A 27,851-nucleotide genomic window follows, 5' to 3' on the forward strand; every position below is an offset into this window, starting at 1 on the left:
CTGAAGTGGCCTTGTACTTTGGAGACAGAACGTATCAAAACCCACAGGAGGTGTAGCAGGAGTGTTTTATATACATGCAAAATATTTACACAGGAAGCTCAGTACAACTGGAATAAGCAGCAAGGCATGTGTTTACTGAAGGGTGATTTTTAAGTTTTAATTTTTTTCCTTTGTTTTTGATGTTTTTGTTTTGTTTCCTAATGGGCAGGGCACAATATTTCTCAGGCCTTTTTTCTGTTCAGGATGATTCTTTGGATCATCCTTTAGCTCCTTGTGTAAGAAGAGTGAATAAAGAAATCCAGATTTACCATTCTGAAAGGTCCTACACTTCACCTTGATGACAATAGCAGTCTTGTTCTATTATATGCAAATTTCAGCTTTTAAATGAGATTTTTTTTCATCTATTTTTGAAATAATGATTTTAGTGTTCACTGTGGTTTTTGCAATTTTCTGTAATTTAAGCTGAAGTTAATTTAACTTGTGGTTTCTTGGAAATTAACAGAGAAAAGATACTTTGAGTATTGATACTGCTGGCATATTCTCTTTGGGGTTTGGGTTTTGTTTGTGTATTTATCAAATACAAACCCAGTTTTTCAGACAAACACAAAAGCCATCCAAGAAAGTCGATATAAGGACTTGGCTGTCTAAAAATTCAGCTTAGGGAATTTAAATCTATCAATAATCCTCAGCCTCTGTGGGTTTGGCAGATGTCAGCAGCAAGCTTGGCTAGGCAATCCACAAAATAGGTGCTGTAAAGCTGTGTTTATTTTTGAATCCTGCCATGCCTTTTGTGGTAAGCCAAATGCTGGGACTCAATGTTTGCGAAGCGAAACGCTGAAATTTTGGGTGGCTCTGTGTGAATTGTCTGTGGGCAAGGATTTAGGGACTAGGGTTAGGGTGGAAATGCAGGCTGGAGGGCTGGGCTGGTTGTGTAACTGTGCTGCTGGAGCTTGGGCAGTGGCCTGAAGGCTGACACCGATTGCTCCAAGTGTGTTTGTGCACTTTTCTGGGCGGCTGCCTGCGTAGTCAGTGCACAGTCTAGACTGACATTTGAGATGGGCTAGGCATGATGGCTGGTGGCACCAGGAGTTCTAGAATCAGCTCGATTCCAGGCTTCCTGGGGTAGGTTTGGGGCTGTTCCCATTTTATTCCACGTTTGATTGTGTGTTTTTGGGCAGACAGCAGTTTCTGGGTCTCTGCAGAATGCTGGGGTGGGGTTTGTGATGGAGAAGTGCAGGCTGTGGGAGGCAGATGATGGGGGCCTGGCAGGGCTCAGCAGAGATGAGCAGAAGGCTCTCTCCATTTGCTTTGGGTGTTGAGTTTCCTGTTGTGTACATTTCCTGTGGAGACAAGAAGTAGTAAAAATGAGTGTCATGGAGCGAATGTGAGTATTTCATCCTGCCCAGCCCTTCAGAGGCACAAATGTCTGTCTTGCTGCTTGGCTTAAAGGCTTTATTGTGAATATTCAGGCGCCGCTCTGCAGCTGGTGCATATGATGAAGTTAATGATCTGGAGTGCAGTTTTATGGAAGGTAACGCTGCCAAACAAGGCTTATTGTTGAAATTTGCCAGGCCTTGAGAAGACAGTTTGAGTGTGAGTTCCTTCTACTCAGTCCCTTAGTGGAACAGTTTGTTCCACGTATTTTAGCCTGACAAGAAATTGGGATGCACTGGTGATAGAGTTGCAGAGTGAGGCTGGTTCCATTTGGTTGACCAGAGGTGATGTGACTGCCTTGTCTTTGGGGACAGCATCTGACCAGCTCCTTTTGCTCCAGGTAGACAAGGACATGCAAACACATGGCAAAAACCCACCAGTAAATAAAAATATCACAGGCAAACCAGCTAAACAAGCCACCCAGCAGTAAAACCAGGTCTATTTCTCACAGACTGCAATGCATTTTGATAGCACTTCTTTTTATTTGAGGCAATTAACTTGTTTCTTGGGCATAGAAGTCCCTTAAAGTAACAGAAAGAAGCCTGGTCCTGCTGCATGTACTGTGTAAGCTGTTATCTGGACCATGATAAAATGACAGGATCTCTACTGAGGGAATATGTTAGAAATGTTTCTTCATATTAACAAGATCATAATTGTGTTAATTGTCTCTTTTTAGAGGGAGGTAACCAAATAAGGAGCGGTAATCATTGAAAATGTCTTTCTGAGGTGTTTAAGGCATGAAAAAATAGGGGAGCTATTTCCAGCTTCACCATAAACCTGTACAACAGCTTGGTCCAGTTGCTGCCTGCTTGCTTTGCCTCTCTATCCTGTTGATTACATGAAGGATGTTACAGTTCCAGAGCATCCTGAGCTCTGAGAGATTGCTCCTGGATCAGGGTCTTCCCCCCACTCCCCGAAGGATTATTTTACAGGAGAAGGGTCTAGTTATTTGCTAGCAGGATGACATATTAGACAAAAAAAATTCTAAGGAGGAAATTGACTTATCAGGATCTTTTTTTTTTTTAAAGAATCTTGGAACCCTTTCTTCATGGCTTGACTTTGGCTTTAACTCATCCATGGATATCTGTTTTGTTTGTTTGCCCTAATCTCCAGACCATGATTTCCAGCTGCTTTTTCTAGGCTGTCTAGCTTGCAACAGATTTCCTTTTTGAAATTGTTCAACCCTTTGCTGGTGCCCAGAAGTTTATTATATACTGGCAAGCAGAAGTGCCAAAATATGTGTACCCAGTCCCTCTGCTTCTTCTGGCAAACCCCAGTCTAGTGGGAAAGAGGAGAACTGAATTTTTAATCCATAATTGATCAACTACCTCTGTTAGCAAGTGTTATGTGAGAGAGAGGAACCCTTGGTTGGACTTCTAAGTGCCAGGGAGTTTTTAAAATACTGTCAAAGCCATAATTTCCTTAAGTGATGGGATGCTCAAAGCAGAGATGCATCCCAGGAAGCTAACCACCATTTAATTAATTGTATTATAACGTAAGTATTTAGAGAGGTTTATTTTGCAACATGCAATTTTATGAAGTAAATCCCATTGGCTGGCTGTTTGCAGCAGAGGAAATACTTGAAATGCTGGAGTGAAAATACACAAATGTTCAGCTTCAGGTTGTGAGAATAATGTTTTGCCCTACAGCAGCTATTTCTGTCCTAGCAGAGGAGTGGTTCTGATAATGCAGTAGGTTCTTGCCTGGTTGTAATTCCTGTTCTTCCGGGACTGTAATTTATCAGGTTGAGTTTGTTGAAGTGATGGTACCTGGGTTTTCCCATGAATCAAACCTGCACTGGATTCACTGCAGATTCTCACCTTTTTAAGTCCAAATTTGGTTCAGACCTGTGTGCCTGGACAGCACAGCTGGGAGCAAGATGGATTTCAGAGTGCCTGGTTCTCTGCCTGACACACAAAAAGAGCTGAAGTTGGTCGAGCTACACAAATATGGTAAATGGATAATCCCCCAGGCTTTGCACAGATCTTTCTTGCTTCCATGAGGTACACTGAAACATGGCTTGATTGTGTATAGTGGAATATTTATAATTAAAAGATGTGCCTCTCTGGTTCTTTGCACATACAGATATTTACACAAAAGTCCAGTGCAGTCTAGTTTACAAGAAATAAGCTTGATTGCTGAAATGTTTGTATATGTAAAAAGAAAATAAAGGGATAAATATTGAAAACATGCCTTTACTAAATTTGCAAAAAAAATTGAAAAATTGTTACAACCGAGTCATGTTATAACTGGGTCATTGCTTTCTGAGATTAAAATAGTATCTTTTTTCATTTTCTTTAAATGCAATTTGCCCATTTTGCTGATTTTAACTTCCTAGCATTTATATTCCTTAGTTTCATCTCATAAACTCGTATGCTTGTGTGGTCATACATAAAACCCCCTATCCCCAGACACCACAGTAGCATATAAATTGAATTTGCTGGTTGGTTTCACTCTTCATTCCACCATTCATCTCAGAGAAGTGAGTATGTTGGTCTTTTATCATCATTACTTTTGCCATCTGGCTTTTTCTCTAGGGGCCTGATGAAACTACTTGGGGTCACCTGCTTACATTAGGAGGCAGTCAGAGACTTCTGATGCTTGGAGCTGTGTTGATATTAAAAAAAAAAAAAAAAACAACTTGTTTTCTGGGGCTATTTGTGATAGAGCAGAAGTATCAGTCTCTGTATCTTTTTCCCTTCTCACACTGATGTGAAAGTTCATTTTAATGACATCAGTCCTGTTGATTTCAACAGTCTCATGACTTGAAATGTTTAGGGTTTTCTTTTAAAAGATGTTTTTCCTTTAAATACATCTCGTGTATTATTTTAGCTGTATGTGTTTACATAATGTATTTGAAAAAAATGTTGCTGGACACCTTTTTGTCAGTGTGGTTGCAGAATGAGCAACGTGTAGATTTTTGAATTGCCTCTGAACAATATTGGTGTGATGAAAGATTAAGGACGAAGAGGAGACCTTGAGAAACACCAACAAAGGTGTGACACTGAGGTGTGATGTACCTGAGTCTGTAGGTTGGGATCCACATCATCTGCTTAATTTGGGGAAAACAGTGGGGAGGGCACAAAAAACACAACACTTAGACTTTTAGGCAGGTGAGACGTTAAGAATTTATTCCTGCCTAATGGAAAGGTACGCAGTTTTCAGTTTTAAGCAGGTATATTAGTTGCCTTATCATCTTTGGAAATTGTTGGAAACTGGGTACTCAAAATGAATTTGAATTCTGTGTGGGGAGAGAAGGTTAGAAAGTATCTAATGTTGATAGGAAAATGCCCTGGTTTAGATAGTTTCTGTTCATAAATCTAATGGAAATCTTTCTGCCTGAGACCAGTAAGATATTTTTAGCCTTTTTTTTTTTTTTGACAGAAATATTTTTTATCTGTTTCACACTAGTGTTTTACTGATATAAAAACATATAAAGTGAGCAGCAAACCATATATGGTTTTTTTCAGATGATTCCACAATACACAAGTGGAATCTTTTGAAGAAGTTAGGTAAAATATTAAGGACGAAATAATATTATCTGTAGGACCTTCAAGCATCTATATGTAATAACTGTGGCTCACAGATAGAACTTTATAGCTAGTTTATATAATCACTTTATTTTTGCATAGATAAGAATTTTTTTAGAGTTCAAAACTTGCTATCCATTAAATAGCAACCATGAAGGTTGATAAAGAATGAAGCTGTATGAGTAAGACACCATTATTTGTCAAGTGAGAACCTTGGTGAAGTAGGCTTTGATTTTTCTCAGTGAATTTTTCTAGTCCTCTAAATTTAGTGTTGCATCTGATAAAAGATTCAGAGGATAAGCTGAGGGTGGTTGGTTGAGCTGTATCTATAAATTCAACATGACTTTAAGCCTATCTCAGGTGACATTCTGTTTTCCCAGCACCTTTATTTAATTTGAGAGACTGTGTGGTTTTACATTCCCTGAAGGTTTTATTTTGTATTCCACAGTGCTTTCAAAGGCATAGTTAGAAAGCTGCTATTAAAATGCAGGGATTGAAGTCATGCCCTTGACATTAAAAGTACCAGAATTACAGCCTGGAAGAGAAGCTGACACCTTGAGAAGATATGGTCTTATTTTTTTTTTCCCCCCCCTTTAAAATTTCCTAAGACTATTTCATAGCTCTTCCTCAAATTTTGGGTCTGACAGCACTGCTTTTGTGTTGGTCAAACCCCTTTCTGTCACTTAATACCAGTGGCCAGCATAAGGAGCAAATAGTCTCTGATGGCTGGGTCCCTCCAGTCCCTGTCTCCTGAGTGGGGTTAGAGATGTGCTATCACTGATGTGGGTTATTTTCTATTGCCTTCTAAAAAAACCCAAAAAAAGTCAAAAGTCCTTCAGGATCCCTTCTAATTCTGTTGTATTTCTATAAGACCTTCATTAAAATATTGGGGGGGACAACTAATCTCTGAATGTTTGTATATGCTTTGTGGAGCCCTCACATAATTAAAATCAGAGGTTTTCATTAAGGGGGAATAAATACACAACCTCTGTTGCCTTCCTTAGAATTGCTTAGAGATAAACACTCAAATTGGTTTTTTTTTTTTGGGCGTGGTTTTTTTAAAACCTTTTCTGAAGTGTATTTCATTTACCAAATGTCTTTTGGTCTGCTCAGAGTTAAGTATTTTGAGAATTTCTGTAATTTCAAACATTTTTCCCTATTTTCTTTGCCATAATTAACTGTTTTAGCCTTTTGCTCTGTATTATTCGTAAAGAACAACATTGCTGCTGCTCTTCAATAACTTTTTTTTCCTGGAATAGCAATTTTCAGTGGCTTGGCAATATCAAATAGAATTTCATAGCTCAAAGTGAGCGATTTGTGGAGAACTCTGTTGATTTTGGTTTGCCTTCTTTTTTTTTTTTTTTTTGGCAAGCCATAAATATCACAGATACACAGCAAATCAGGAAAACATCTAGCAATTACTTTAATGTATTGTTAATGACCTTTCAGTTAGATGGTTTAGCTGGATTTTCTGTTCAGTTTCCATCCTCTGTTGATGACAAAGCCTGTATAATTTGTGAGTGAATAGTCCTGCAGCCCTTTTAATCAGAATAACCTGGTCTTTTGGAGAAGCAGTCTCTCTGAGTTGGGTGGCATGTGCTGGCAGGAGGATGCAGAGTGTGTTTTACCCTTTCTCTTTGTCTGGGTGATGTGGCAGTTGGGGTCCTTTTACTTCAGACTCAACATATCTGAAGTGATGGCCTTATCTGAATGTGTCAAGTAAACTTATACTCATTCTTTCTGCAGTATTCTCTATTTCCTTCCACACTCTCCTCTTCTGTTGCAGAGATTTGTCTGCCCAAGGTTATAAATATGGCTTTTAGAGGCAAACATTACCTGGTGATTTAGAGACAGGGCAATGCAAGAATGCTGTTCTGTGTTAGGCTCTGATGTGTCTCATCCTCTTGGTTTATTTGGTAATATTTAGACAGTGCCTAAAGATAGACTCACCTACAAAGATGTAATACATAACATTTATGTAGTACTTTGCCTTTTCAGTGATACAAAGATTGATCTACTTGGTATTCTAAGTAAATGCTAATAGGTGTATTCTGTATTGTTATGGAAGTAGAATAAGTACTGACTGCAGTTTATGTAATTTCTTTTTCAACAGAATGCAGTAAGTATGGCTTGTTTGCAGTGCTGATTTTGCTGCATGCCAACTTTTAACTCTCTCATCTAGAGCTATGCAAGTTTTGCAATCTCTGAGTGATAATTGCAGTTGGTGAGAGGGGCAGCTGAAGAATTTGTGGCTGAAGAATTTTGGTGATCAGCTATGATTTTGCTTCATTTAAAACTAAAATGATAAAAGTAATCTGTGCTACCTCAATATTTTCTAATCTGCTTGTGTGTTCTTAATCTTATTTAGCAACCAGATCCTTAATTCAAACATGCAAACGATTGCACTTGCCTTCAGTTATAAAAATTCTATCAGCATAATTTAAGCTTCACAGGTATTGTATAGCAGATTATTTGGGAGTTTGAAAAGGCAGAGTGTCATGTCACAGCCTGTGACACTGACTCCTTCCTGTGCCCACCCCTCCTGCTGGGGTCTGCTCCACTCCCTGGTCCCTTCTGCAAAGGGTCACACATCTGCTTGCTCCCTAACCCACTTTTAGATGAATTAGCCTGCTAGAGGAATTTTAGTCAATGAAGCTCTTTTGTTTCCCACCATTTCAAGGGGCAGTTTGTTGGCAGGGAGGAGGTGGGTTGACCTCTGGAGCCAATAATCTCTTAACCCAGGCTCAGCTGCAACTGGAATAGCAGCTTGAGCCTTGTTCTGTAGGGAAATAGGATGCTTTATTGGCTGCTGAGTGGAAAAGAGCTAATGCTACTGTCATGATTTTATTTATCAGACCCTGCAGGAGTCTACATTTTACATATGGGGACAGATTAATACAGTCAAAACTTTGGTTGTTTATTCCCTGACACCACAGGTGTCCTTATGACTTGTTAAAGGGAATCAGTGTGGAGGCATCATGAATAAACCTACAAAGGTTTTTGTCCCTCCCAACAGACAAAGCCTCAGGGAAGGATTTGGTCTAAAATTTCTGAACTAATCGTGATCTCAATCAAATATTACTGCAACCATCACCTCACAAAACTGGAGGGAGTAGTTAATACAGCGGCTTGTTGACCTGCAGCTGCTGCAGTAACTCACTCCAGCTGGGTTCCAGGCTGTTTACACCAAGCAAACTCAAACATGTTTCATCTGACAGGACAACAGCTTTGAGCAATTCATTATCAACTACTGTAATGAGAAGTTGCAGCAGATCTTCATTGAACTTACCCTCAAAGAAGAGCAGGAGGAATACATCCGAGAGGTAATACCTGAATGGATCTTTCCTTACCCTCCTCCCATTGTCCCTGTAAAGACACATAGGCAGGCAGGCTGGAACCATTTTTCAGGCAACAGAGGTACTTTCTGACCACAGGGCTGACATGGAGCATGTTTGTGTGGGGCTGTGTGGTAGTCACATTAAGCAAAAAATGTTGGTTTGGCATTTCTTTCACATTATGAGTTCTCCAGGTAAAACCAGACCCAGCTCTGATTCATTCATTGGCAACCATGACTGGCAGTTCTGAGCAAGGGCTAATTGATTCATTAGAGCACTAATATCACTTTCTGGCATTCGTACCATTACCCTGCAGCCTGTGTTTTGGATTATACAGCAATGTCTGGGATGCATCCAAAACCAGCCACAGCCAGTCCTTCAGTTGGGTAGCTAAAATAATGGCATGCAACATGAAAGAAACTGCAAATAGAGTTTGGTTCTAGTGTCCTTTCAGGCATGTATTGAAGGGAACCATGTGAGCTTAATGGATAAATGTAAGATGTCCTGTGGAGCTCAGCCTCTGGTATTTGAAGGTATTTGAAGTTATTCTGTGAGTGAACATCAAGCTAAAGTTTTAATAGGTTTTAGCAGTGCTCCACATTATACACAGAGCTCGGACAAAATACCAGCTCCCAGCTGTAAAAACTGGCACACACTGTCTATACTCAAACTGGATAATACCATTTTGCTGTATAAACATTTTTAAAAATTACATAAAGTTCCTGCCTTACAATCCTGACGATAACATGAAATTTCGGCATTTCTTTTAAATTTTGCATTCAGTGGTGAACCATCATTACTGCAGTTTGGTTCTTGAATGATATTTCAAATGTTCTGAGAAAAGTAAACTGTAAGAAGTACCACAGAGTGCAAATTAAGAATGAAATTAATATTTTCCTTCTTTCAGTCCTTTGCACTACTAGTGCTACCTCATGATGCATTGGCATCTCATCCTGGAAATTTTATCACTGATATTCGAAAAAGAATTGAGATACTAAGAACATCTGAACAGCTATCATACTCTGGATTTTTCAAATGGTCTTATCTAAATTTAGCCTTCTTTCTTCCTCCCATTAAAAAAAAAAAAAAATCCAACAACGAAGAACTTAGAAATTTTGATCTCAGGAGCTTGCAGGGACATGGGCTGATTTCCTTCTGGCCAGTGGGAGCGTGGGCAGCACGGGAGGAGCCTGGCCTGGCGCCAGGGAGTGCATGGGAAGCTGACATGGGTGGGGGAAAGGAATGGAGAGTGACTTTGGCAGCCACTCAAGGACACTCATTTTGCACAAATATTGTTAGTAGTAGATGATTGCATTATTTTTTCCTTAATAAATGAATTGTTGGTAAGCATGAGGAATTAAGTTTGAATGCAGTACCATGGTTAACAGGAATATAATTTTAATTGCTTAGAGGAAAAGCTCCCTCTGTTGTTTTCCTGTTCATACATTTATTTATATTTTCTTATAGGGGATTGAATGGACTCATATTGAATACTTCAACAATGCTGTCATTTGTGACCTAATAGAAAATGTAAGTTGTATTCAAGAACCTCTTTGGAAAATTTTTAATGCATGGATTTAATTTGGCTGTAACATCTGTATGCATCCTCATGCACTAAATTTTGTGAAACATGCCATTTGTTGTATTATTCATCTTACTTTGTGTAGTAGAAGTTTATTTTACTAAAAAAGGGTTTTTATATAAGCTATATTACTTTTGTAGAAATATTCAGCAGTACCTACACAAAAAAAAACCAAAAACAAAACAAAAAAAAAACCCAAATCAAACTGCTCTTAAATGTTTAGATTTAGGGCTGTTTTCAGTAGCAGATATCACATATTGCATTGTAATTAGCATTTCTTTTCATATGGAAACTAGAAAACTCAATTACATGTTACTGAGTGTTTGAGGTACTCAAAGTACTTGTATATACTGAGAAGACTTCCAAAGCAAGAAAGATAAAATTCCTTAACAATCAGAAAAGATCAGTTTTTAACCTTTAACATAAAATACATGGTGGTTTTACCATAAACTGTATACTTTCAGTTGAGTTGGAGTTGCTAGTTAAGTAAATGACACAAAGTTTCAACATGAATTTCGGGATTCAGATCTCATAGAAAGTCTTTTAAAAATACAAGTGCTAAAAATCAGTTGGCAATGGTCATGAGGTAAAAAGAGCCAAACTCTGAGATGGCTCGAAGAATGTTTTCCTGGGTAGCAGAAGTTGACAAGGTGAATTATCTCCTTTTTGTGCTGTGATGGAAACAAGTACTAAAGCTCTTGTTTTGCAACTTCAGAACCAAACTGGAATCCTGGCCATGCTGGATGAAGAATGCCTGAGACCAGGAACTGTTACCGATGACACCTTTTTAGAAAAACTGAACCAGGTCTGTGCCACTCACCAGCATTTTGAGAGCAGGATGAGCAAGTGCTCCCGGTTCCTCAATGACACCTCCCTGCCTCACAGCTGCTTCAGGATTCAGCATTATGCTGGCAAGGTACCTGCTGAAGGGAGCACGTGGTCTCTGGGGGGCTGGTGTAGCTGATGGAAAAATCCAGACTTGTCTTAATATTGTCTGCCTTAAACCTAGAGTCTGTGATTTGAGCTGGAAGGCTTTAAGAGAGCTTGGAATGGTTTTGGTTGAAAGGGATCTTAAATATCACCTAGCTCCAAACCTTGCTATGGGCAGGGACACCTTTCACTAGAGCTCTGTCCAGACTGGCCTTGAACACTTTCAGGGATGGGGCAGCCACATCTTCTGTGGGCAGCCTGTGCCAGAGCCTCAGCACCCTCACAGGGCTGCATTTCTTCCTGCTAGCTAACCTAAACCTGCCCTCTGTCAGTGTGAAGCCCCTACCCCTTGTCCTGTCACTACATGCCCTTGTAGAGACTCCTGCTGCTGTGGCTGAAATCAAAGGAGAAAGGTGCCCCATGTGCTTTGGTGCTGCATTAGGTCTCTGGAAATAAATCATTGCTCACAATGACAAAAATTCATGTGCTTTAGTTGGCAACATATTTTGGAAAACGTGCTCTTTGTCACTGAGCTAGCTGCAGTTCTTAGTCACATTGTTGAGAAAATGCAGTTTTTGTACATTTGAAGGAACTGAGTTTGATACTCTGTGTTTAAACAGATGGAAGAGAAAGCTATACAGAGGGCTTGCAAACATTTGCATTTTACATTTGTTTGTATTTGCATTTTTCAACATATGCAGTATGAATAAATACAAGTCTGACAGCTTTCAGTGTGTAATCCACAATGACTTTTTATTAATGAAAATCAAAATAATTAAATTTGTAGACTGAAGACAATCTATTTTTTAAAAATTGAAAGTAAATGTAGGGTTGAAATTATACCTCTTGTCTGAATCTGCTGAAGTGATAATGTCACACAGTAAAGAATATGTGGAAAGTATTTAATTTCCTTTGGACTGCTTAATGCTTTTTGAAATTTTCTCAGTCTTAAAATTTTCAATGGCTCAATTTTTTCATTCAAAATAGTCCTGGAAATCTCAGACTTTTTCATTCACATTAGTTGCCAAGAAGAGTTTGTAACTGCATATAATCTATCAGGGGTTAATACCTAGGTATTTCTTTGGTTGTCAAAAATCAAAGTGAATTGAAAATACCCCAGTACTGTGAGAAGGACTGTGCACAGATTGTGTCTTAGCAGGCAGCGAGGGTCTTTGATTGTTACAGGCATTCACTTACCCAGCAGAGTGAATTCCTCCTATTTTGGGAGGAATGTTGTTTTTCCATCCTCAGCTGAGAACATTTTGATCTTGTCACTGGTCAACAAAAGTTTGACCCTCCTTTTAAGAAATATAAGTAATTTCATGTGAACATTTTTTGTTTTTTTTTTTTTTTCAGTAGTGGTATTTACTGCACCTGTCAGAACCAGAAACATGTTCTCCAAAGTAAAATGCTGCCTACTGAGTTCCCAGTAACTTGCTGTTGTGTAAAATACGTGTCAGTACTATTTTCATTCAGAGTTCTGTGTACTTAGTACATACCCATGCAGAACTGAGAAATCATGGGTGTGAAGAAGAATCTGTATTACCAGCCAGATGACTTGTCTCAATTAATCAAATATGTTTCCTACCCTCAAAAATTAGAGATGCCAGTAGTAATATGAGGTCTGCATGAAGTTCCTCTGGCACCTTCTGGGTACCCAGCTGTAGGTCAGAGCTTTGTACTCGTGCTTGTTGTTATTGGACTGCTTTCCTGGTAAAAGTCCTTTAAAGTAACAGTCCCCTGGGGGCTGCACAGCTTGCTGCTAGCACTGTGATAGCAAGAGGTGATATTCCGTATCTTGTTTTAGTTAGGCAAATAATGTAAGCATTAGTACTTTGAAAGGAAAGGGTATTTTTGTTGTTTTGGTTCAAAAGAGAGGGAGAAAAACCTCATCAGACAGAAAAAAAAGATTGTTTTGGAGTCATGGCAGGTGGTGGTGTGTCAGAGTTATCATGGAAAAGGGGTTTCTTCCACTTCAGAAACCAGAATTGATTGACACAGGGAACTGTTAGCAATATGAGAAAATGCATCTTTCCCAGGTAGCATGTTCACAGACATTTTATCCAACAAAAAGCCATCCAAATGTCGGATTTAAAATGAAAAGCTGAAATATCTTTCGTTTCTTTTGGACAATGTATAAGAAGGAGAAATCAATTTCTTAGGTCAGTTTTGAACTGGTCTATGTTTTAGTTCAAAACTTGCACTGATGAGTTCCCTTCTCTGTTGTTCAGGTAATGTACCAGGTGGAAGGATTCGTTGACAAAAATAATGATCTTCTGTACCGTGACCTCTCCCAGGCCATGTGGAAGGCCAACCACTCCCTTATCAAAGCATTGTTCCCAGAAGGAAACCCTGCTAAGATCAATCTGAAGCGACCACCAACAGCAGGTTCGCAGTTCAAGGCTTCAGTTGCTACCCTGATGAAAAATCTCCAGACAAAAAATCCGAACTACATCAGGTAAATTCCCCAGTGCCAAAGATTTGGTCAGTTTGTTTGATGAGGTTATTAAAAAACAACAAAAAAAAAAACCTCCTGATGTGCAAGGATAAATTATTGAAATGTATGGTTGAAACTCACTGTCATAGCTGTTGGCACGTACGGTGCAAAGAGATGTCCCTCTTGGTTTTCCTCTGCAGGTGCATCAAGCCCAATGACAAAAAGGCTGCACACATTTTCAACGAAGCCCTGGTGTGCCACCAGATCCGGTACCTGGGGCTGCTGGAGAACGTGCGGGTCCGGAGGGCGGGCTACGCCTTCCGGCAGCCCTACGAGGCCTGCCTGGAGAGGTACAAAATGCTCTGCAAGCAGACCTGGCCCCACTGGAGAGGGCCAGCCAGGTAGGCAAACAGCAATATTGCTACCTGTCCCAAGTGAAATTCCCATCTTCCACATGTCCTGAGCTTTCAGCTGTTGTGCATACGTTGCAAAAGGAATGCAGTGCAGGCCTTACTGATTTGGGTCTGAAGGGAAAGGGTGTAAGAGAGAGATACTGCTATGGACTCAAAATAACTGGGAGGTCTGCAATGAACAGGAGGGCACTTACCTTTAATGACCAACTTTCAAAGTGTAAAGACACTCGTTTTGTTGAAGACAGACGTACAATCTTCCTCTGCCCTTTCAGGAATAACTTTACATAGTGATTGGGGAACAATTATGAGCTAATGCCTCTTGCAAATCAATTATAGTAAATATATACACTTAAATTGCATAGTATTCAGATGTATTTTTGCAAATAATGTCAGGGATGGGCAAATAAGCTTCTATTATTTCTTTTACATGTGGCCACCAAAAGCAAGATTTAAATATCTTTCAGAATTGATTAGCATCTTTTAGCTACAATATAAGTCTTTAGGTTATCAAGAGAATGGTGGCAGTGCAGTATTGGTAACAATAGCATTGCAATGATCATCACAAAGATCTGCACAGTTCCACTTCCCTTTTTTCTGTTGGTGTTCATAAAATGCATTTGATGAGAATGGAACGCTGGCATTTGTCAAACTCGTCAGTCTTTGTTTCACATTCTGACATTAGTGTGAGCCCTTCCTTTTTCCTTCCTTTTGTTTTTAAGTAAAATAATTATAGATGTAAGAGGAAAAAATAGGCCGTTTCTGGTGCTGTAAAATAAAATCTGCGGTTTTTTTCATCAATTTATTCTGAATCTTTACAGTGATTACTCTTGCCTTTAGCAGAATAAACCACTGAGTAAATGAGTTAGGTTTTCAATCTTATGTCAAGCACTATTGAAAAGTTTAAAATATGCTTTCATATGCCTTCCATAAATTAAGCTGTGATATGTAAACTAAGATGCTTTAGAGCTGGGGGTCACGTTTGTAAGCTCATTTACATCTTCTTAGGGCTGGAGTAGAGGTGCTGTTTAATGAATTGGGAATCCCTGAAGAGGAATTTTCATTCGGTAGATCAAAGATATTCATCCGCAACCCAAGAACAGTAAGTGAAAAATGCCTTCTGCAAAATCAAGCCCTCTCTCATCAGGACAGCATCATTCACCACCTGCTTCCTACAGATTTTTCTACATGCAGTGCTTTGATATATTGCAATGACCGAAGCATAAAAAAAAGTGATTTTTAATGTCAGGCCCATTATAATCAATGTGAATCAAGATTCTACAATAGCTGTCAGCCTTAATTTAATATAACTTTTGAGCACTGACTTGTGCCATGGTATCTGCCACAAATCTTGTTGGTGTACCTGTCTGTAGCTCTGGAGATGAATAAAACAATGTGTGACTGAGGGGGGACTTCAGTAAAGAGGAGATTTCTCTTACAAGAGCTGTGCTTATGGTTTTTCTCCTTGTCTCTTCTCTCCTGCTGTTTTTCTTCCAATGTCGAACAAAACCCTGAAAACCCCCACACCCAGCTCTTCAAACTAGAAGACCTGAGAAAGCAGCGTCTGGAGGACTTGGCTACTCTAATTGGGAAGATTTACAGAGGTTGGAAGTGCCGTACTCGCTTCTTGTTAATGAAAAAATGCCAGATTGTGATCGCTTCCTGGTACAGGAGATACTCAGTAAGATACCATCCTTACTACATGGGGGGTTCTCCTCATTGTTTACTACATATGACCTTCATGGGATATTTTTCCTCAATATGTACAGAGAGCTGTTGAAAGAATTCAATTTTATGTTACTACTTACGTACCAGTAGTGGGAATAAAGAAAACTTAGTTTGTATAGACTACTGTTAAGTGCTTACACTGTGCTCATTTTGAAAAAATTAAAAAGCTCACCAGAGTCCTTTCACTCTGGGAGAGCAGGATTCTGTGGCTCAGCTGGGAAGAGTCTTTTTCACTCAGCTAAAATGCTGCGCTTCCCAACACTTACAGCGCTCTCAAAACATATGGTTAATGTGTAAAAAATGTTCAGTAATATACATGTGCAGTTCTGTGGAATTCAGTCATTCCTAAGCCTTTTTGTGGTTTTGCCTTATTTGGAACATTTGCCTTAGACTCAAAAATGCTGCATGTAGGGGTTTATTTTAATTGTAACTCCAAAGACTTGTAATTTGGTATCATTATTGATAGAGTTTATCCCAAAGCAGTTTCAGTTCTATGTGTGGACTGAGTGTTCTGTGCCACAAACTGATCCACACTGTTACACCACTCTTTCATGTCTTCTTGGCAGTTAGTAAATAATACTGACTTACGTGATAAAAAAGATTTATTCGTTTTTAAAACCACTCTTGAACTTCTCAGCTGTGTTTTGTTATTGCTAGAGAATAGCACAAGCATATCAGAAACCTTAATAAAATACAGAAAGAAAGTCTTCTTAAACTGCAAGTGACAGAGTTGACAAATCCCCCGTTTTCAGTTGACAAGCACTTTTGTTTGTCCTCTTGAAAGCCATCGGGGTTTGGTTCACTTCTCTTGGATAATTAGAGGGAAGTATAGATCATTTGGAAAAAGTATGACTGAAGCATACTTCTTGACTGTAAAAGCTCTTCTCTGTGATTTTGTGTGACTGAAAGGCCCCTTTCCTACAACAGCATCACTACAGAGTTGCATTGTGCCCTTATGGCTTCGTTATGATCTCACACAATCTTAATGAATTTAAAATGAACTTACTGCAGCTAGATCGGCACAGCTTTAAATATAAAGAAATAAAAACAAATACACAACCAAGAACTGCTGATTTCTTAACTGTAAGCCTTTATTGGGTCACTGGTGAAACATGGCAGCAGTTGTTTTAATGGTCATGATAGAGACCAATAAAATAAAGTTTCCTCAGCCTCTTCATGTGGATGGAAGGCACCGTTCTCCTAACCCAATGTGACTGGTAGGCACTCTGCTTTGGAAGGTTTCACAGGAAATCCCTGGAAGGAATAAAGATAATTTGAGTAACTCCTTGTGCTGGAGGCTTGACTCAAGGATCTGTAGGCACTTGTCTGTCTGTTGCCTTGCAGGGCATGACAGCAGCTGTGGCATGAGGGTGGCCCAGAGGGGACCCTCTCCAGCTTGCTCACAGAGATTTTCACTGTGAATGTCAAGTCTAAAAGCCCTGTTGCAAGGTCTGTCAGTTTAGTATTATACTAAATGCTGGGCTACTGGAGAACTGAGCCTTTTAGAAGGAAAATGCTCAGCTGTCCAGGAAATTTATTGTTCAACCTGGCATACTTAAATAGTACTCCAGCATCTCGGTTAGGAATCCATGGTTTTGGTTTTTTTCCTCTGCCTAAGTTATCATCAGCCATAATAAAGGCACTGTGGGTAATAGGAACAGCACATGTCTTATGAAAAGGTGGTAAAAAGCTTAGCCTACAAACCTGAGTATGTGTGACAGTTTGTGTGCTACTCTGGTGGGAAAGACAAATAAAGCTCTTACTGTTAGCATTTAATGTGCAGTTGTGCTGCTGACCGTGAACTTAGTGTTTCTGTAAACAGAGTGACATTGTCCATGCAGCATTGTTGATGTGCTTTGTTTCCCCTCAAGTTGAACACAGAATCTACACTCTGATCTGCACAGTCAGAAATGGTTCACTTTTTACATTTAGTGCTTGCCTCCTCAAGCATATTGTCAAATGTTAGTAATGAAAGGTTTATTATGCAGTGTTTAACAGACATAATATTCTGTTCTAAGCATCACATGCTTATTTCCAACACAGCAACAAAAAAAATACCAGAAGATAAAGAGTTCGGCTATCACAGTACAGTCGTACATCAGAGGGTGGAAGGTGAGTTTCCTGTTACTGCAGCTCTCTCTGTTTGGAGAGGTAAGGAGCAGGTCAGAAAACACTTTCCAAGTGCACTGAGCCTCCTGCCTGTCACACCTTCTCTCCTGGGAGCCTGTGGCTGTGCCACAGCCATTGTTAAACACTCGTGTTTGCTGTAGAAGAGATGAGTTCAGGATATCTGCATGTGCTGCCTGGGCTATAAATCCCTGTAAACAGTGCAAGTGGAATGCTGGGACCACACTAAACCACTGGGTTATCCTTGAAGCATCTTCTTCCAAGGAATTGAGAAGGCCACCAGCTCCAGAGAAGGATGCTCTGGGGCTCTGCCACTGGCCTTAGGAAAACTGTAGAGCTGGACTGATTTGGAAGAAAGAAGCTGTGGTTGGCAGTTATTTAATGCTTAACAGGATTCTCAAAGAATGAATCAAATTGAAAGCAGGATTAAAAAGAGTTTGGGTTGCCTGGGCAATTGTTACTTGGATTAAATCTTCAAACCTCCTGTCTGCTAAGCAGAGGAGTGAAAGTGTACTTGTGTTGAGGAAGTAGTTTATTGCTGTGGACTTGTACACTGCCTCAGTTTGCCACAACTTCACTTCTTCTCTGAGAGGTTTGTACTTTGTGAAGGGATAATCATGCATCCTGGTAGATATTTAAGGAATGATGCTTTAATAGGAGGTAAAAATGAGACTAACAGCTCACATGAAAGCAGACATGATGCTTGAAACGACTACTGCTGTCCATCTTCAAATAAAACAACCCTGGGCTCTTCTGTTTTCTTATTAACCTTTCTTTACCCTGCTAAAGGTGGCTTCCCCCTGTAGTTAGAGAAGAGAGAACTGCCTTTAGTTCTGGAGTCTGTTCCCTTTCTGTCAGACAGGGAAGGAAGGGGCTGCAGTTAGTAGCTATTGGTGTAAATAGTCTCTCCTGCCCAGAAGGCTTTAAAGTTTGCCAGCAATAAGGTAACGTGATTTGATTTTGCTATTTCTCTAGATTTTTACTTTGTCTTTATGATTTTGTTTAAATGAGTTAAAAATATCATTTCAGTCTAACTATTGATGTGCTGTCTTTTCCCATGAGCATTATTTGAAGAAAACTGGGTTAAAAGCATCATCTCGAGTTATGGTTTTTTGTTTGCCATTGGAGAACAAGCTCTTTTGCAGTAGCATTGTGCATGAAAGCCTGGTATGACAGCAGCCTTTAGTGTGACCTAAAGCCAGGCAATTTACTTGTGATTTATTCTTTATTGCACTCTAAATGGATTAGACATTTACTGTATGGAGAAAAAATATTGTTGCCATTGTGCAAACAGACATATAGATATCTCAGGTAATGCAGCAAATCTGGGAGAAAACTGAGCATTGAACTAAGATCCCCTAACCTGCCAGTCACAGTATTGCAGCACAGAATCCTCCCTAGAGCAGCAACCTTTAGGCTGGGCACCATTTGTGAATGTATTTGCTTGGGGATTTGGAGGCAGTGATTTTTTTGGTTTTGCCTAGATTTACAAGTTGCAGTGCCCTACTTCAAAAATATACAAGTGTAGTTAGTGAAGAAGAACATTTTAAATTGTTTACAGGCTCGGAAACTTCTTCGGGAACTCAAGCATCTGAAGCGTTGTAATGAGGCTGCCACAGTAATTGCTGCTTATTGGCATGGTACCCAGGTAAGAAAATGGCAACAAATTGTGCAACTGTGCATCCCTACATGGAATGAATGTGGATATCCCTCAGGATAGTTATCTGGGAATACTGTCAGTGCCTTAAACCACTTTGCTTAAACTTTTTTTTTTTTTTTTTGGTTCCTCTTTGCTGCTAACATGTCGTAGCTGGTGCAATCTGGGAAGCTGGGACACACTTTCATTTTTGCTGTTTGTAGTGACTGGTTTACTTGCTTGCTTTCTTGCACCAATGGGAACTTGCAGTAACCTTTTCTTTCCTAAGCTTTTCTATATCCCGTTTTCAAATGCATCACAGGCACGAAGGGAACTGAGACGACTGAAAGACGAGGCTAGAAATAAACATGCTGTTGCTGTTATTTGGGCTTTCTGGCTTGGATATAAGGTACTTCATGCACATATCACATGTCCCCCCCTCCATTACTCAACAATATCAGCATTTAATCACTATTTCATAGTGAGAATTAATGACTAATACAATTCACTCTTAAATAATAGAGCATGATCATCAACTCCTTCCATTTCCATTCATGCCACACCTAATAAATCGGATAGCGTTGTGTATGCCAGTTTTTTGTAGAGTAGGAAATACTTTGCATGGCAACCAAGTACAGATTTGCACTAACAAAGCCATTAGACTAGATTAAAAATGACTGTACTACAGTAATCTCAAATTAGGAAATGCATTTAACTACATGTAAATATGCAAAGCGTGGTTTGTGGGGGGAAAGAAGGTTGGGGGTTTTTTGGTGTGTTCCTCTCCATGCCCCCAACAAGTGCTTTCAGTGACACTGTGTTAGTGATCCAATTGAGATTTTCACCACATATTATAATCTGAACCCTGGACAGTCTTCATCTACAAGTTCAAACCAATATTACTAAGTTTCATTATATTCTAGTTATGATTGGTTTAACTGATTCTCTGGCCGTGATTTGAGCCAGTAAAGAAAATTCAATAACCACAAGTAAAGCAAAATTTCATGAGCTGATCTTTTAGCAGAAAATGATGTTAGTTTGCAATTCTAAACTTACAGCTCTAGAAAAATCCCAGGAATTTCAGCATCAGCTGTTTGTTTTCAGAAGCAAAGTCCCACTGAAAGATTCTTGCTAATCCTCAGCCTGTAGTTGTGGGTTATGTGAACATTTGAAATGCTGTTCATTAGAGGTCAAAACTATATTGGTTTCAATTAATAAATTCCTAATGTAGTTGAAAACCATAAATACATTACACTTAAAAGATTTTTCAGTTGTTATTTATATTGTGGGTGTGTTGTTAGAACACCTTGCCAACTGGATGGAGAAATGTGCTCAAATTACATCTGGAGTATAAAGCTGTGTTTGACCTTTGCTATTTTGGTAAAAATCTATTAGATTTCCAGCAAAATGGCAGCCCTGGGAATGCAAACAAACATGTACAGAATTTCCTTAATACTAAGGAGTCTTTGGAACTTTTCAGTTCTAGCTTGATATTTAGCCAATGGTATAATTTGACAGACACACAGTTTCCTTTACATTTGATTAAGCACAATACATCAGAATTTTTGTTTTTTAACCAGAGTTCCTTTCACCAAAGTATTGCTCAGTACTGCAGAAGAGATATTTGTTTTCATAGTTTTAAGATATTTATTTGAATTATAAGATACATCCAGTGGATGCAATAGTGTTAACCATGTTAAAGTTCCTCATTTAAATGTTTAGTAGATTTGGATAGTTTTTAACATGGTTTAATAGTTACTTTTATCAACTGGCTCACAGGAATTTTATGAAAAATTTTCTCCTTATTCCTTAAATATAAATAATCTAAATATAATAATATATATGAATATCAAGACAATAATCTAAATTGAATAACGATTAGAAAAATAATTACAGTCTCTGATAAGGGAGACAACTTTTTATTGATGTGATCTTTTATCTTTTCCTGGGGGAATATTTAGAACAAAAATTTTTAAAGTTATCGTCAGAAGTCTCTTGCTTTACCAAAAAAACCCACAAACAAACAAAAATAAAACAAGAGTGAGTCTCAGGTACTCAGTTTCCTTCCTTTTCACAAGACAGACAAATACTTAGCTTTGCATAGCTCTTGCTTTTACATCGCTGTGCAGTAGGAGCTTTTCTGCCAAGCAGATGAGTGAAAACATAATTTCTGAGTCTACATCTACTGCGCATTAGCCTTTCCAGCTGCACCAGAAGAGCATTGCTGGCCCAGGCTGGAACTGCTGCTGCACAGCTCTGATAACTTACAGCTTGACAAGTGCAGATACAGGGCTGGAGCTGCTCTGACGGAGCCTGTATTACTGGAACTCTTCCTTGAGTGTTTTCATCAGATAACCGAACAAAAAATGTGCTGGTATCTCCTAAAATGCGACATTCTGTTAGAGTTGCCCACACATGCCTCAAATTGCTTTCCTAAAATGGAATGATTGATGAAAGGTAGGAAGGTGCCTATCTCCTTGTACATGAGGAATGCGCTAGGTTTGATGGCTTTGCCCCTTAATTCCACAGACAGACATCACTTAACAGGCTGGAGAATTTTATTTATTTATTTTTAATACATAATCAAAATAAAAAATTACCTCCAGAATAAAAGCCCTCATTACAATGCTGGAAAGTCACCATGACATGTAGTTTCAGAGCTGATTCTGTCCTGCCCCGGCACTTGCCAGTGGAAGAAGTGACTAGATAGTGAGATTTTAGTAAGTCTTGCTTTTCACGTGCATCATTTTGATCGTGAAACTGCAGGCAAAACTCTCCCATTAGAATCAACTGATGGGAGGTGTGCACAGAAGAGGAGGAGGAAGGGCTGACAGTGGTTAACAGGGCTGAATAACAAAATTCCCACCTGTGCACGCCACGTCAGCAGCAGTGGAGGCTTTTTTGAGCTTCTCCGTGGCTTCACACCAGCTCACGCGGCACGCTGGGCGTGGAAGGTCAAGCGCTGCTCCTCCATCCCTTTCCCTCCTGGTTGTGGGAGCGGCGTTTCGCGCTGTCTGCATCGGGCTGTCTCTTTTGTTCACTCTCTGAACCTTTTAGGCTCGGAGGGAGTTGAAACGCTTGAAGGAGGAGGCTAGGCATAAGCATGCTGTGGCAGTCATTTGGGCTTACTGGCTTGGACTGAAGGTACTTTCTCCAACACTCTCATCTGTCAACATGAACTAAATAAAGCGTGGCACACCTTACTAACACTTAATAAACAAGCAGTTGTGTGGGCTTACTGGAAGGGATGTTTTTCTTTTTACACATTGTTTAACTTTTGTCGTGGACTTGGCTGAAAATGTCGTAAGCTGAAATTGCCTCACAGTAACATTGAGGCATTGGGGGTTTTTTTTGTCATATCAGGAATCGCAGAAAGACAAAAGTCAGATTAAAGGGACTCTATTACAGTTGTTGACTTTAAAAACTGACCTACCTTGGTAAAGGTCCTATCTGGAAAGATTACAAGGATGTATTTTCTTGTTGTGACCTTTGCTTGTTAGAATGGGAAGTAGGGTGGAAGTGTCTGCCTCTCACTGCTGCTCACAGTAGAGCCCTGACCCCAGTGTTGAGGAGGGCAGGGTGTAAAGCCAGTGGTCATGTCCTATTGCATCTAGCAGCCTTTTTAGGGCCTGGCATTGCACACAGCTACCTGTGGCTTGTGACAGCCATGAATTCCTAGAAAAATTGAGATGCACAAAAGTGTTGGCATTTAAGCAAGTCCCTTGCTTTCAAGGACTGGTTGGCAAAAGAAAACACATCTGTAATCTGGAAAAATGTAGTTCTGCTCTGTAAATAGACTATGAAAATGGCATCTTCAGATGTTTCAGGTCTGTGCCCAAATGATTTACATAACAATTTTACAGATGCAGTCCTGAAGAACTGCGGAAATCTGAATCTGTTTGGTTTGGCTGGGAGTGACTTCTGCTAATAGGGATATTGTAGACTACAGGGGTCTGAAAGGAACAGTTCACTCAATAATGCAGGATAAAGTTCAGCTCTCATGTTCTTGTACTTATCCTGACAGTGATGAAATAGGTAGAAAACATATAATTATATATAATGCATGTTAGTTTGTATTTAAAAAAAAAAAATCCATTACAATACCTACATGGAAAACAGAGCTGGAAAATACAAAGGAGCCATTTTAAGAAGTCATTCTGCAGATCAGAATCACACTTTAGGTACTACTGCCAAAGTAGGTCTGTTTTTATGATTTTAAAATAAAGATATATCCCTCCTGAGAACTTGGAGGCCATTTCATATGAAACAGTGGCATTTAAATGCAAGCTAATGACTCCAAAACATTTAAGGCAGATTACAGCAGGAATACATTTCTGCAGTCTGTGGTTTTCAATGAGTTTGTTAAACAATGTAAGCTACATTTCCAATTTCCATCTCACCTGAAATATACAGATTTTTCTGAATAAGACTGTAGTCTATCATTCCAATATATCACTGTTACCACAGGTAGTTTGAAGCCAAAGTGTTTTCTCCCATGACATGCGAGGCTGAAGAATTAAAGTTTTTTTTTTTGTTTTGTTTGTTTTTTTTGTGGTTTTTTTTTTTTTTTTTTTTTTTTTTTCATTGTATGCCAAGTAGATCTTAATAGCATTTGTGGTACTTTCCAGATTTAGGCTTTTCTGGAGCAGCTTGCATTTCTCAATGCTTACTTTGCAGCTTCCCTGCAGCACCAATAGGATGCATGGGTGTCTATTAGTCCCTTTCCTCCAAATTAATTTGCACACCTTGCAGCTCGCAAAGAATAATATAAAGCAAGATCATTAAGGAGAGTCAATGGTGAGATTTGGGATGATTGTGGTTGGAGTGGCTTTGAGTGTGTTAATTACCATCCCTGAATAATTAATAAAGGATGTGCTCTAATTATAGAGCACTAAGCCTTGCAGAAAATGAGTGAATAAGAGCTCTAATATTTTTTTTCTTTTAAAGTGAGAAGGAAAAAAATATGTGCTGAATTTGCATGGAGTGACGACAGCTGAATGTTGCCAGTTTTGTCAATGCATCTTAATGTGTAATTAAGCAAAATCTGTTCACCTGTGGGGTGGGTTTTGTTCACAAATGGTGACAGATTCTTGCTTTCCAAATGCTGGTTTATCTTAAAATGCATGAATTACTATGAGGCAGAAGGGGGTAAATTTTTTTTCTGTGAGTTGAAGGGGATTTTATGCTGTGGGTTTCCCTTTATATTCTGGTTACTGAGAAGCCAGCAACACATAGTGAGTTAGTTAAAACCACTAAATTTTGCTCTGGGGTAAATTATGCAAAGCCACGATGTTTTCCCTGGGTTTTTCCCAAAACCCATAACAGGTGTGTTGCAGGCTGTGCCAGAGTTAGCAAAAAAACTGGGGGATGTTTCAGCTGACTTGAGGTGAGCCTGGGTGTCACATAAAACTGCAAACCAGGTGGGCTCTCCTTGATTGCTTTTTTGAATTTTGATCTATTCTAATTAGCACTGATAGAGATACAAAAGGCAAAACAAGTACTCGAAAACTTGCACTTCCAAGTATGAATTAAAAATTAATATCGCCTGCAAAAATTGTTATGATGATCCGTTTTTTGATTTGTTTTTAATTTTATTGGATTTCAAATAAATGTTGAGAACAAATATCAAGCTTGCTGACATTAAGCAACCTTTGTGTTGATTCTCTGCTCTTACCAAGCACCAAAATCTTATTTTTCTTTTGGAATGAAGACTGCTTTTGTCAAAAGAATTTTTTCATGCAGAAGTCTGCTCTGAAAAAAAAAAACCAAACTCTTTTTATTATAGCAAACTCTGTGTATTAAGAATTGTAAAGGAGAAAAATCTGAAAATTTCACCAGTTAACTCTGTAATTAACATCAAATAAGTGTCACTTCAGACACAAGAAAATTATATCATCACTGGTGATGCCTCACTTTTTCCTGTCCAGCTTTATGCAAAAGCCTATTGAAAATAGATTCATGCTGTGAATTCAACAATATTTGAATAATTTGCCTTTTTGGAGGGAAACATTTCAAATTCCTTGATAAGTTTGCAAATAATTGCACTCAGGTCAGTCGAGGTACCTTTCAGACATCGTGGTCCATGGTCTGCTTCACATAATTTAAGTGTGACCAGCTGATGTTCCTATTTCAGGGAATCCTTTGCATGTACGTATGCTTGTTTTTATGTCTTCTGCCATAGAGCTTGTTAAAAAAGTGCCTGTGCAAACAAATTCATTCTTTATATTCATTTTGAGGGTTTGTTTAACTTTCCAGGTCCGTAGAGAATACAGGAAATTCTTCAGAGCCAATGCTGGAAGAAAAATTTATGAATTTACCCTTCAGAGACTTGTATGTATATATTTGTACAAAGTACACGTACACTTCCTGTGTTTTAAGTTTTTATTTTCTGTCAAATGTCACAGTTGTGTTATGATAGTCTTTGTAAGGAAACGTCCAAGCACATGGAAAAGTGACAAATTAATATTCTGATATTGTAAAAAAAGTATAGTGATAATGTTTGGAGGTGTAGGAATGGTATTTGCCACACTTCTGTGATACCTAAATCTGCCTTTCTCAATATACCTGGCTTTAAAAATCCATATTCTGGTTTATGAGAGCTGAGAGTTGCAGTTTGGTAACCGTGCTTTTTAATCACAGAACATCTGCTTTTTCTTGTGCACTTCAATAACTCTGATATTTGGACATTAATAAAACATCTTGCTTCAATTTTATCACAGATGCAAAAATACTTCTTGGAAATGAAGAATAAGATGCCTTCTTTATCACCAATAGATAAAAACTGGCCGGCGAGGCCTTACCTTTTCTTGGATTCAACTCACAAGGAACTAAAGAGGATTTTCCATTTGTGGAGGGTAGGACACATTCTGCTCCAGTCTGTGCAGAACTTCTTCTCATGTTTTTCAACAGTTTTGTTCACAAAGGGTCTATTTTTAGGAAGTATTTCCTTCAATTCCAGCCAGAATAATTTTATTTCTTTGGAAGGAGTAGGATTTTGATCACTGCCTTTGGCCTGCAAGGGATATAACTATCCTGGCTACTCCTTTCTGGGGCTAGGGAGAGAGGTTTGCTTCCTGCCATCAGCCTGTTAATTAATAGCTTGTAATACTTGTGTCCATGGCCAGGACTTAGACCAACACTGGAAGTGCTGGGTGGAATTTTTTACTTATGAGCTGTGGTTAGCTGAAATTTGTTTTGGATCTTTGGATGGAGAGAATCTGTACAAGTGCTGATGGGACGTTTTACTGATCTTGTGGGCTGTGTTTTCTGTGAATTGTCAAGGAACAGTTTTTCCTTCTGAGCCTGCAAAACTCACCCTCTCAGCTGTCTTTTTCTTCCTCTCTGCCTATATAAACTTCCAAAATTGTGGAACTGTATTTATATTTTTGTGAACCTTTTTAGCGCACTCTTCCAATGAATGGTGTCTCACAGATTAAGCTCATGTTTGAGTACAACATACTTACAGGAGATGTTTTATATATTGTTTTATATATTGTTTCTGGTGTAATTCAAAAGCATCTAGAATTGGGTGAGGAGAAAAACACCTCTCCTGTTTGTTATCAGTGGCACGTAGGATGGAGCTGAATCACTTCAGAAGCATACAAAGAATGTGCATCTTGAGCAATGAGCAAACATTAGTCTGTGGTGCTGTGAGATTGGGAAAGATAATTTTATGGTTTGTTTAATATATCCTGTTTTGTAGTGCAAAAAGTACAGAGATCAGTTCACAGATCAGCAAAAGCTTATATATGAAGAAAAACTGGAAGCAAGTGAACTTTTCAAGGACAAGAAGGCTTTATATCCAGCCAGGTAATGACTGATTCTGCTGCTTTTAGTGTACAAGAAATTCAATATCCTTACATAGATTTGGGAAACTAAGCAAGATTTTGCTTTTTATTTTAAGCAGGAAAGTGCATTTTCCTTGCTTGACAACATCCCTCCATCATTTGCCTTTACCATCCTGAAAACTGACCTCAGTTAGAAGCAAACTTAGATGTTGTTACAGCCACCAGTCCTGTGACAGCAAGAACTTCTGTCCAAAATCCATGGTGCTTTGTTGGTCCGACCCCCCTTGACCTGCTCACGCTGTGCAAGTTTGGGGAACTTGCAGGAGGGAACAACTTTCACCCTTTCCCCTCATTCCCTTCAGGCTGTTTCCTGCAGTAATAAAGGTAGAGTGAGCTGGAAGGCTCTAAGTGACAATGTCACACAGATGAGCTGTGCTGAGGAGCTCTCCTGTGTTCACACTTAGCACATTCATAGTGCTCTAAGCTGAAGACTGAGTAATTTAGGAGTTAGATACACTGGTGCATATCTTTTTGCATTGAAAGATACTTAAAAGAAATTCCTATTTCCATTTTAGAATATTTTTTTTCCTTTTAATAATGTGAAATCTCTGCAAACATGTTTTTTGGTTTCTCAGATTATTGAGTACTTTGAAGCTGACAGATTCTTGTCATTGCTATCTATAGAGCCAGCATTATTCAAGAAAGTGCAGTAGCATCTAATTTTATTTAAGGAATACATTTCTTTTGGTATACAGTAAAACTGACAAAAGAGAGATATGATGTCTTTGATATAAATTGGCTTACACTTTTTAAGTGAATACAAGCTTATAAATTATGTTTTTTTTCTTGAAAACAACCATCTTGTCCATCTTGAGAGAATTTTCTCATAGAAGCTGTAGTTTGAGCTGAGCAGGA

The 27,851-nt window shown here is 39.0% G+C and overlaps 1 protein-coding gene across 3 annotated transcripts in view; it reads left to right on the top strand.

The window, feature by feature from the left end:
• The window catches only part of MYO1B (myosin IB), a 107,368-nt gene that overhangs the window by 70,808 nt on the left and 8,709 nt on the right, over positions 1-27,851 (top strand). The window contains exons 14-27 of one of the 3 annotated variants that reach the window (XM_053947896.1): positions 8,183-8,287; positions 9,767-9,829; positions 10,597-10,797; positions 13,043-13,269; positions 13,449-13,649; positions 14,667-14,760; positions 15,190-15,339; positions 17,430-17,498; positions 19,075-19,161; positions 19,472-19,558; positions 22,207-22,293; positions 25,405-25,479; positions 25,869-26,003; positions 26,852-26,958. In XM_053947896.1, the coding sequence (XP_053803871.1) occupies positions 8,183-8,287; positions 9,767-9,829; positions 10,597-10,797; positions 13,043-13,269; positions 13,449-13,649; positions 14,667-14,760; positions 15,190-15,339; positions 17,430-17,498; positions 19,075-19,161; positions 19,472-19,558; positions 22,207-22,293; positions 25,405-25,479; positions 25,869-26,003; positions 26,852-26,958 (1,688 nt within the window). The remainder of the gene's footprint in view (positions 1-8,182; positions 8,288-9,766; positions 9,830-10,596; positions 10,798-13,042; positions 13,270-13,448; positions 13,650-14,666; positions 14,761-15,189; positions 15,340-17,429; positions 17,499-19,074; positions 19,162-19,471; positions 19,559-22,206; positions 22,294-25,404; positions 25,480-25,868; positions 26,004-26,851; positions 26,959-27,851) is intronic. The other 2 variants (XM_053947897.1, XM_053947898.1) reach the window with 2 other exon arrangements.

This window comes from Vidua chalybeata, chromosome 7 (genome assembly GCF_026979565.1).
Source record: "Vidua chalybeata isolate OUT-0048 chromosome 7, bVidCha1 merged haplotype, whole genome shotgun sequence".
Classification (NCBI taxonomy): domain Eukaryota; kingdom Metazoa; phylum Chordata; class Aves; order Passeriformes; family Viduidae; genus Vidua; species Vidua chalybeata.